The 11154-nt window shown below is 40.0% G+C and overlaps 1 protein-coding gene across 1 annotated transcript in view; it reads right to left on the reverse strand.

Annotated features, from left to right (window-relative positions):
- PSPC1 (paraspeckle component 1) overlaps window positions 1-5452 on the reverse strand; it is a 71529-nt gene extending 66077 nt beyond the window's left edge. Inside the window, exon 1 of the mRNA XM_008692106.2 lies at window positions 4891-5452. Coding sequence (XP_008690328.2) covers window positions 4891-5256 — 366 coding nt within the window. The 5' untranslated portion in view covers window positions 5257-5452. The remainder of the gene's footprint in view (window positions 1-4890) is intronic.
- Window positions 5453-11154: the final 5702 nt, after the last annotated feature.

Here is an 11154-nt window from a genome sequence, read left to right on the forward strand (position 1 = left end):
TGTGAATTCAACCCCCACACTGGGAGTAGAGATTACTTAAAAATAAAATCTTAAGAAAATAATAAATAAATGAAATAAATAAAACTGAAGAGTGCTTCCAGGGGGCATCTCCTGTTCAGATTCAGTCAAGTATATTCACAACATTACATACCCCCCCCCCAGAGAAGCAGGAAATCCCAACTTTTATGCTAAATCAAGTAATTTTTTTACAGTTGGCAGTGAATTCAATTTTTAGTACTTTTGGGCCAAATGTTTATGCTGTCAGGAGTTTTCAATACCATAATCCTTCTTCAAAGTTTATGCTCTTCATGGTTTAAATAATTCTACATCAGGGCTTCTCAACTTTAGCACTCTTGACTTCATGGACAAAATTCTTGTTGTGGGGGGCTGTCCTGTGCATTACAGGAGGTTTAAGTCAGTAGAACCCCCACTTCTGACAATGAAAAATGTCTCCAGACAGTGTCAAATGTCCCCTAGGAAGCAAAACCACCCCACTTAAGAACCACTGCTGTAAATGTGTACTAAAGTTATCTGTAAAATCAATTAAAATAATGTGTTTGAAATGAAACCAAAGATTTCTTTACTTCATGCCACAGAACAACAATAACAAGGTAACTTTTACTAAGTAGGTACTATATACTAGCCATTCATTATTTTATATAAATATACATATATAAATATACATATATATACCTGTATAAATACACACACATACACAAATTAGCTTCCATTATCCTTATCAACAATCTTACAAAGTGGGTTGTTACTATTCCCACTACACATATGGGGAAACAGGCCTAGACAGATGGAAGTAACTCACCCCTGGACCTATACAGAATCCATAATCTCTACCAATACACCATAAATCCCTCCTTCCAGCTAGTGTCCATGCATCACTCTGCATAAAAAGTAAAACTATAGGTTTTTAACTTAAAGGAATACAAAAAATAACAAGAAACTAAGTGACTACCCCAAGATAGAGACTGCTTGAATTAGGATCTCATGATGTCCACTGGACCCTTTCGAAAGGCTCTTTCCAAAGCACATTTTCTTTTCTCATTGTTGGCTAGTGGTTAAAATTCACCACTGCAAGAGTACTAAATTTATAAGTACAAGGAAATCCACTGAGGCAAAATAGAAATAGCCTTCAAGTCTATCAACAGAAAGTTGACTGGGTAACTGCATGTAATGACCATATAATATGGTCATTAAAAATCAATCTAATGATATGAGAAAATGTCAAAGAGATATTAAATGAAAACCTCAAATCACAATAGAATGTGTACGATATGTTTTGATATAGAAAAATCACACAAAGTTTAACAGTGATTACGTTTAATGTGTTAGGGGACAATCTTTCACTAGAATTAAAATTGTAATAAGAAAACTTCCCTGAACTAAAAGAGCACTTGAAATTATACGCTGGACAGGCCCACTAAGGAGATTCTATGACTAATCTTCTCTAGTATTTGACATTCGGTAAGAAGCACACAGTATTTCATTATTAAAAACCAAAAACACAAGGGGAGAGTATGTAGTCCTCCCCAATGGCTAAATTAATGCAAATTCAGTTTATTTTTAACTCTTTAATTACAACAGGGTTCTCAAACCTTAGAAAACATAAGAATAACATGGAGGGCTAATTAAAACCCAAGATTGTTGGGCCCCAACCCCACAATTTCTGATTCAGTAGATCTAATCTAAGGTGGGGTCTCAGAATTTGCATTTCTAACAAATTCCCAATTAACAGTTTTTGAGATGGTCTAGGGTCAGCATTGCTAGCATGACTGATAGGGAAAATAATATAAGACTAGGGAGAGATGTAAATCTGTTGGAAAGAAACCACACTTGAGTGAATCACTACCAGAAGTCTGGTTCACTAAAGCTAAAAGTAGGGGAGGGGGAGATAAAAGCAGAAACAAAGTTCAAGTCAAACTAATACCAGTTTTAACTATATTAAACTAGTTTTAAAATACAGCACTGGGACTTCTGGCTGGCTCAGTCTGAGAAGCATGTGGCTCTTAATTTCGGGGTCGTCAGTTCGAGCCCCTCACTGGGTGTAGAGATCACTTAAATAAGTAAACTTTTTAAAAAATACACTACAACTTCTCAGTTAATTTAGCCAATCAGTAACCAGTCAAAACCTAAAAAAGAAGCTTTTAGGTCTAAAATTCCAGGAAATGTATCTAAAATAAACAGTCTATATCAACCCTCATGTACCATGGATTCACAATATGGATTAGGCCTTTATGAGGAAATGCCACTTCAATTCTTTTTCCTCCCCATTACATACTAGCAACGCTGACCCTACACCATCTCCAAAATCTTGTCTCACCTAATCAATTAACCGGAAACCTACAACCAGCAAGGTAAGAAAATTTATTTAATTTTGAAGATTAACTGCTGAACAAGTAAAACGCATTCCTAAAAATATAAATCAAATAAAATTACACCATTATAGAGCCACTACACCACCACTACATACTATAGCCACTACACCATTACTTACATTCAAATCAGGTATACACTACATGATTTTCCTAAGTAGAAAAAGATACATAATAGCTCAGAAATACTGAAGGCTTTTAAATGTACCTGTTAATTATACAGCCCAGATTAAACAGTAAAGTTATCCATAAAGTCAAAATTGTAAGCTAAATTCTAATTTCCCATTGACATATTTTTAACATTCCTACACAAAAAATACAGCATGATAGGTTTGGAGGAGCATATCCCAAAGGAGCAGACAAGAGCTGTCCTCACCTCCCCATTTCATAATCCCATAGACTTTTTTTAGTAAAGAAACTAAAAGCTAATAGCCACTAGCCACATGTGGCTATTTAAATTTAAGAATAAATAAAAATTTAAAGTTTAAATCCTCCCGCACAATTGCTACATTTCAAGTGCCCTAAAGTCACATACGGCTAGTAGCTACTACACTGGACAGCACATTACTCATAGCATTTCCATCACTGCAGAAGTTCTATTGGACAGGGCTAATACACTAAAGGAAAAAAAGGATTATTAGTAGGTTTAAAGATGGAAGAAGATTTTTCCATGTCAAAATGTTTACTACTGGCTTATTTTTTAAGTGTAAGGCTTCCAAAACAAAAGGATGTGCAGTCCTACCATTCTTCCTCCAGAATGTCAACTTTAGAACAGACCACAGGGTGCCAGAGGCTCAAGACTATGAAAATGTTAAATAACTTCTTTTGGAAAAGTTTACTAAAAACTGCCTAAAATACTTCATTGTAGAAACCTAAATTCCTTTAAGATAACTTTTGGAATTATATTAAAAATAATTTTACCAAATGACAGACTGTTTCTCTAACGTCCAAAAGATAACTATTTATAACTTTACGTTCAAAACGCACTGATTACATAACTTCAATTTTAAGAGAATTTCCAGGTCTCATTAATAATACCCTATGAATGGGAGCCTGGGTGGCTAAATCGTTAAGCGTCTGCCTTTGGCTCAGGTCATGATACCCGGGTCTTGGGATTGAGCCCTACATCCGGCTCCCTGCTCAGCAGGAAATCTGCTTCCTCCTCGCCCACTCCCCCTGCCTGTGTTCCCTCTCTTGCTCGCTCTGTCAAATAAATAAAATCTTTAAAAATATATATACATATATATATACCCTATGAAGATTCACCCTCTCTTGAAGCCACTTAGACTTTAAATGTTCTCCCTAAAAAATACGTCATTAAATTACAATCAATTCTATCTACATATTAAAATTTTGCCTTGGCTAATCATGAAGAGAACCCGATTTTGAATGTTAAAACTCCAATTAGCTTCCACAAACTGCCATGCACATAAAATTCGACGGTCAAACTAGAAAGGCAACACAACACAAAAAGCCCTTGTGTAAAAGTGTCTCCAAGAAAAATATTTTGTTGGGAAAAAAATCAAGCATCTAAATACAAAATACAATAAAGCTATATTAATTGACACTGACGGAATTCACGACAAAGCACTTAGGAAAACCGAGGTAGGTATTTTGTCCCGTAAGAGCAAACCCCCGCTGTTTGAATTTTTTTAAAAAAAATGTGTGAGGCACAATTTTTGCATGTTATTGGAAAACTTTTAAGACTTAGACTAAAAAGTAAAATGTGTACTCTTCTAGCATTAAAATGTGCACGTAAAATATAATATACTCCCCACCCCAAAACGTGGAAACGTCCAGAATGTTTGGAAAGAGAACATCCTACATTAGATACGTAACAATTCGACACCGTCCCAGTATTACAGAGTTTAAGAACTAGGCAGTTAAAGGTGGGCTGCGCTGAGGTGAGAAACAACATGGTTTACCGTTAAACGCATGCAAGTCGGGTTGCAACCAAGGAGATGATTTGGAAAATATTTAAGAAGCGAGTCCGCTGGTTGGTCCTCCATGCCCAATGAAATTTCTGGTAAGACCGAAGCTTCCGTTCCAAATTCATATCTAATTCATTTACCTTACAACAGTTTTTCCTGGAAGAAGTCTCACCCCAAAACGTTTCTGAATCTTGTCGGAACCAGAGAACTAGAACCCATTGGGCCGGGTTAGCCGAAGCCTACGTAGCGCGGGGCAAGCGAAGCCGGACGCGCGCAGAGCAGAAAACGTTGGCGACAGCAATCGCGGAGCGACGGGAAACCGAGCCCGCTAATCGGAAATACCGGGCTAAAACGCCGCTCTGGGTGAGAGGACAATCCAGCACGGCGGGAAAGACAAGGACGGGAGGCGCCGCGGTTTTCACAGGCCACAGCGAAAACCGCAGCTGGGACAAGGGTTTTCTCCAAGGCGGCTGAAGAACGTGGAGGGCCGCCCGCGGCGACCCGCTCCTCTAAGGGGCCTCCCTTCACGCCCCCTTCCCCCGACACCGCCACCGGCTAGGCCCGACACTCACCAAACGGATGAAGCCAAAGCCACGGTCTCGATTGATAAAGACCTCGCTGGGCTCCCCGTAGCGCTCGAAGAGCCTCTTGAAGTCCTCCTCCGTGATGTCTGTGGGCAGGTTCCCCACGAACAGTCGGCAGCGTTGCGTGTACGTCTTTTCGCCTGGCTTGAGGAAGCTCTTGATGTCGATGGTGAATCCCATCTCTTCATCGGGGTGGTCCTCTGGGGGCACGGAGGCAGGTGGCGCCGGCTCCCCTGCCAGCGCGAGGGCCATGGCGGCCGCCGGCTCGCTTTCGCCTGCCGCGGACTCAAGAGCTCGAAGGCGGGCCGGGTTTTTCTCAATGCGTACTTGCTTCAGGTTTCCTCTTAACATCATCTTAGTGAGTTAACTTCAGACACCGGATATAATTCTAGAACTATAGCTGTATCTCTGTATATACCTACAGAAATGGAATATAGAAAAAAATAGTCAGAGAAGACTGGTAGGTCTTCTAGCGCGCTGCCCTGCCAGATCCGACTCACGGCCGCGGTAGCCGCACGTTCAAAATGGCGCTGCCACCAGCCGCAGTTACAAGAAGAGACGCCGGCTGTAAGTCCCGCCCCTCCGCAAAGGCCGTCGCCGGAGCCAACGCGCCTGCGCATTATTGGCGCCAACGGCAAGATAACTAGCATGCGCAAGAGCACGCCATTCACTGAGCTGCCTGCCCAAGCCACCTCCTAGGCTTCGCGAAAAGCGGTTTCCCATCTTCCCGAATTAGCCGACGGTGGGGTTGCACTTGTGAGATAATTGTGTTATGTGTGCACACAATGATTTGGGGAATATCCATACTCTTTTAAATATCCAGCTCAATTCTCAATGACTATGGAAAAATGAAAACTTGCAGATTTTATGCATGGCATTGAATAAGAAGATATTTCCCAGTAATTGAAACAAGTAAAAACATTTATTTCTGCCCGTTTAAACAGCAAGGTTTTTATTATATTTACTGATAAGACTATCCCGTTCTATAAAATAATTATGCTGTTGATTATTCACCTCCGAGAAGGACTCCATGAAATTGCTTATGAAATTCTGAATTCTTGTGGACCATACTCCATAACAAGAGTCAACAAATATTTTCTGTAAAGGGCCAGTTTGCAAATATTTTAAGATCTGTGAGCCACACACTGTCTGCCAAACTACTCAGTTCTGCTCAGTACCTCTCCTGGGACATGGGCAGGCAGTCCTCAGTGAGTGTTAGAAAGAAATGAATTCACTCTCTGCAAAACATTTCAGTAGCTTCTCATGAGGTTAAACATATGCTCACTTAGGAAGAGCAATCCCACTCCTGATTAAACAAGTGAAGGTCATGGTCACACAAAAAACTACATGCAAATGTTTACAGGGACTTTATTTGTAATCAACAAAAACTGGAAACAATCCAAATGTCCAACTAGTGATAGGTAAAGAGTGTGATGTTCACATAATAAAATATGCTCAGCAATAAAAAGGAACGCACTACAGAACACAGATCCAATCAGAGGTTGCCAGGGGCTGGGGGGTTGGGGTGGTGACTACACAGGGACACAGGGAAATTTTTGGAACAATGAAACTCTATTTTGAATGAGGTGGTGGCAATTGTATGTGTTTGTCAAAACTTGGTAAACTGCACTAAAAGGGTCAGCATTACTGTATGTAAATTATGCCTTAAAAATTTTTAAACGATCCAAAAATTTTAAAATAAAACACCATCAAGACTAATCCCTATTTACCTTAGTGACCATCCAAATTCTAATCACTCAGACTCTAATTCCCGTATGGGTCTGTAAATTGCTGAGTCTGACCGAATTCCCCACACCCCTTTGCCCCAAAGCCTTCTACTGAGTGCTTGGAAACTCACTCTCTGTCATCAGCAAAATCCCCTATCTTTAATTTTTCTCTGAACATCTTCCTGCTTTAACTGGAATATGGTTTTCCTCTGAAGATTGCTTCCTCAACAGCCCTCCCTAGAAGTGGACCTTTTTTCCTACATCCCATGTGTCACGGACTTAAGTATGAGACACAGACATTCTCCATGAACCCTTGTAACTTGGAGAACATCCCTCTCCTTCAGCAAAAATCCCAGCTCCAAAATTCTCGTGCCGACATAAACATGAGCTTATGCTCCCTTTTCCGTTCTCCGTCTTCTTTACTCTCCTTTCCCTCCTGTAATAACTTTCTCACCACTCTTTAAATTTATAACCACAAATGTCAGGTAGAACCTCAGCCCCTACTTATTTCTCTCACCTAACAATTTCAGACTATCTTCTCTCTCTCAAACCAACACTCCCCCACCTCATTCATAGCCAATATTGTCAATTTTTATTAACTTCGCTGAAGAAAAAGACACAATCAGAATAAAATTGCCCTACTCAATCAGCATCAAATCAACGAACCTAATTCCATATGTAGCCTTCCCTCCTGTTACAAGAATGAATTGCCAATGATCCCAAGGCCAACCCACTGGATAGCATCTCTTTCCAAACACTTCGCTTCCACAGTTACCTAGTTACCTTTCCAAGTGGTCAATCACTTGATCTGGATTCTACTATATCCAAACTGCTACCCAACTATATCCAAAACAAACTGCTGATAAAACTGTCACCTTAAAAAAAAAAAGGAAAGAAAAAAATCCTTCCTAGATCAATGTTGTCCTTTAGTTATTTCTTTATTAGAAAGAAAGGAAGAAAGAAAGAGAGAAAGCAGAAGAATTTTCTATATTTTCTGTCTCTATTTGTTCATTTGATATCTCCTTAAGCCACATTAATCAGATATCTATCCCCGCATTCCATTCCTCTGAGACCTCTCTTGGCATAATGGGCAACAGCCTCTACTTTACCAGGTGCGACAGTCAAATCTCAAACTTCAGCAGCATTTGACATTGTAGACCCATGGCTGGGTTTCACCATGTGTAATTTGGGAATAATAACTACTTAACAGTTATTGTGCATAGTAAATGGATTGCATTTATATAATATTTGGAAAATATTCTGATACCATAAGTGTTATTATTGGTTACTTTTCTCCTACCTTCTGGAAACACTGTTCTGTCTTCTGTACTATCATATTCTCCTGGTGTTCTTACACCGCACTGGCCTCAGTCATTGTACCTTTCTTAGGAATCTTTAGCATCTTGGAGAGCCACAAGTTTAAGTTCTTCTCTCTTCTTTAGCTACATTCGCTCCCTAGGTAAGACCATCCACATCATGGTGCCTCAGAAGCATTAGAGCATATTTTCTAAACCTCAACACTATTTGCATTTTGGACCAAATAATTATTTGTTATGAGGGGATGTTTAGCAGCATGACTGGCTTCTACCAAATAGGTGCCAGTAGCACCCCACTCCCGGTTGTGACCAAGCAAAACCTGCCAGGCATTATTCTAATTGTGTTACACCTATTAACTCATTAATCTTCATAACAATCTCTTAAGGTAGATATTATTGTCATTTTTTATTTTTTTTTATTTTTAAAAGATTTTATTTGTCAGAGAGAAGGTGGAGAGAGAGCACACAAGCAGGGGGAGCAGTAGGCAGGGGGAGAAGCAGACTCCCTACTGAGCAAGGAACCGGATGCGGGACTCCATCCCAGGACCCTGGGATCATGACCTGAGCCTAGTGCAGACCCTTAACCGACTGAGCCCAGGAGTCCCTATTGTTGTCACTTTTTTTTAAATATGGATTTTTTTAAAGATTTTATTTATTCATTTGATAGAGAGAGGACAAGCAGGGGGAGTGGCAGGCAGAGGGAGAGGGAGAAGCAGGACCCTGGGATCGTGACCCGAGCTGAAGGCAGACGTTTAACCAACTGAGCCACCCAGGCACCCCCGTTGTCACTTTCAAACTTTATTTTTTAGAGCAGTTTTAGAATCACAGCAAAATTAAGAAGAAGGTACAGAGAAGAATGATACATCTGTTACAGCTGATGAACCCATACTGTTACATCATGATCACGCAGAGTCCAGTGCGGTTCGCTCAGTGGTGTATATTCTATGGGTCTGGAAAAATTTATGATGACACGTATTCACCATTATAGTATTATACAGAGTGCTTTCTCTTAAGATTTCATTTGTTTGAGGGGATAATAAGAAGGGGGAATGAACCATGAGAGACTATGGACTATGAGAAACAAACTGAGGGCCTCAGAGGGGAGGGGGGTGGGGGAATGGGATAGGCTGGTGATGGGTAGTAAGGAGGGCACGTATTGCATGGTGCACTGGGTGTTATACGCAACTAATGAATCATGGAACTTTACATCAAAAACCAGGGATGTACTGTATGGTGACTAACAATATAATTTTAAAAATTATTTTTAAAAAAAGGTAAAAATAATCCTACATATATCATAAAGTTTTTCCAAAGTTATATTCAACAACGTTGTTAAAAACTCAGTCCAAGACTGACTCATTATATTCTTTACTCAAAGGTAGCTATTATTATTGGTTTGAAATGTGTAATGTAAAATAAAGTGTTCTATTTCTTTTTCAAAAAAAAAAGATTTCATTTGTTTGAGAGAGAAACAGAGCACAAGCAAGGGGAGGGGCAGAGGGAGAGGAAGAGGGACAAACAGACTCCTTGTTGAGCAGGGAGCCCACACAGGGCTCAATCCCAGGACCCTGAGATCACAACCTGAGCAAAGTCAGACACTTAACCGACTGAGCCACCCCGGTGCCCCTATATGGAGTACTTTCACTGCTCTAAAACTCCCCTGTGCTCCCCCTATTCATCACTCTCCCCATCCAATCTCTGGAGATCACGGATGTTTTTATTGTCTCCATAGTTTTACCTTTTCTAGAATGTCATATAATTGGAATCATACAGTGTGTAGTCTTTTTAGACTGCCTTCTTTCACTTAGTAATACGCATTTAAGATTCCCCTATGTCTTTTCATGGCTCAGTAGCTCATTTCTTTGTAATATTGAATAATATTCCATTGCCTGGATGTACCACAGTTGATTTATCCATTCACTTACTGAAGGACATCTTGGTTGTTTTGAAGTTTGGCAATTATGAATGAAGCTGCTATAAACATCTGTGTGCAGGTTTTTGTATGGATATAAGTTTTCAACTCCTTTGGGTAAATACCTAGCAGTGAGATAGCTGGATCTTAGAGTAAGAGTATGTTTAGCATTTGAGAAACTGTCAAACTGTCTTCCAAAGTGGCTAGACTACTTTGAATTCCCACCAGCAGTGAATGAGTGTTCCTGTTGCTCCACATCGTTTGCCAGCATTTGGTGTTGTCAGTGTTCTAGATTCCGACCATTCTGTTATGGGTATAGTGGTATCTCACTTTTGTTTTAGTTTGCATTTCGCTGATAATATACCATATGGAGCATCTTATCTTATGCTCATTTGAAATCTATGTATCTTTTCTGAGGTGTCGTTTTTTGGAAGATTTTATGTATCAGAGAGAGAGAGCGAGCACAAGCAAGGGGAGTAGCAGGCACAGGGAGAAGCAGTCTCCCTGCTGAGCAAGGAACCCAATGCGGGACTTGATCTCAGGACCCCAGGATCATGACCTGAGTCAAGGGCAGACAACCAACCAACTGAGCCACCCAGGCATCCCCCTGAGGGGGGATGAGAGACTGGCTGTCTCTCTCTCTGTCAAATAAATAAATAAAATCTTTTAAAAAATAATAAGTAAATAAATAAATAATAAAAAGTCATCACCAAACCAAAAGACATTTAAATTTTCTTCCATTTTTCTTTTTAAAGTTTCGTGTTTTACATTTAGGTCTATGATCCATTTTGAATTAATTTCTGTGAAGATTGTAAGGTTTATGTATAGATTCTCTCTCTCTCTCTCTTTCTTAATATGTGAATGTTCAGTTTTACCAGCACCATTTATTGAAAAGATTGTCTTTGTTCCATTGTATTGCCTTTGTTCTTTGCCAAAGATCAGTTGACCTATATTTATGATGGTCCTTTTCTGCATGCTATATTCTCTTTCATTGATCTGTCTACTCTTTCTCCAATACAATATTGTTTTGATTAGTGTAACTTTACAGTAAGTCTTTTTTTTTTTAATCTTTTCAGCAGCAGCTTTTTTTCTTTTTTTAAGATTTTATTTATTTATTTGACAGAGATAGCCAGCGAGAGAGGGAACACAAGCAGGGGGAGTGGGAGAGGAAGAAGCAGGCTCCCAGCAGAGGAGCCTGACGTGGGGCTCGATCCCAGAACGCCGGAATCACGCCCTGAGCCGAGGGCAGATGCTTAACAACTGAGCCACCCAGGCGCCCCTACAGTAAGTCTTAAAG

The sequence above is a fragment of the Ursus maritimus genome, unplaced genomic scaffold (genome assembly GCF_017311325.1).
Source record: "Ursus maritimus isolate PB19 unplaced genomic scaffold, ASM1731132v1 scaffold_10, whole genome shotgun sequence".
NCBI classification, from domain to species: Eukaryota; Metazoa; Chordata; class Mammalia; order Carnivora; family Ursidae; genus Ursus; species Ursus maritimus.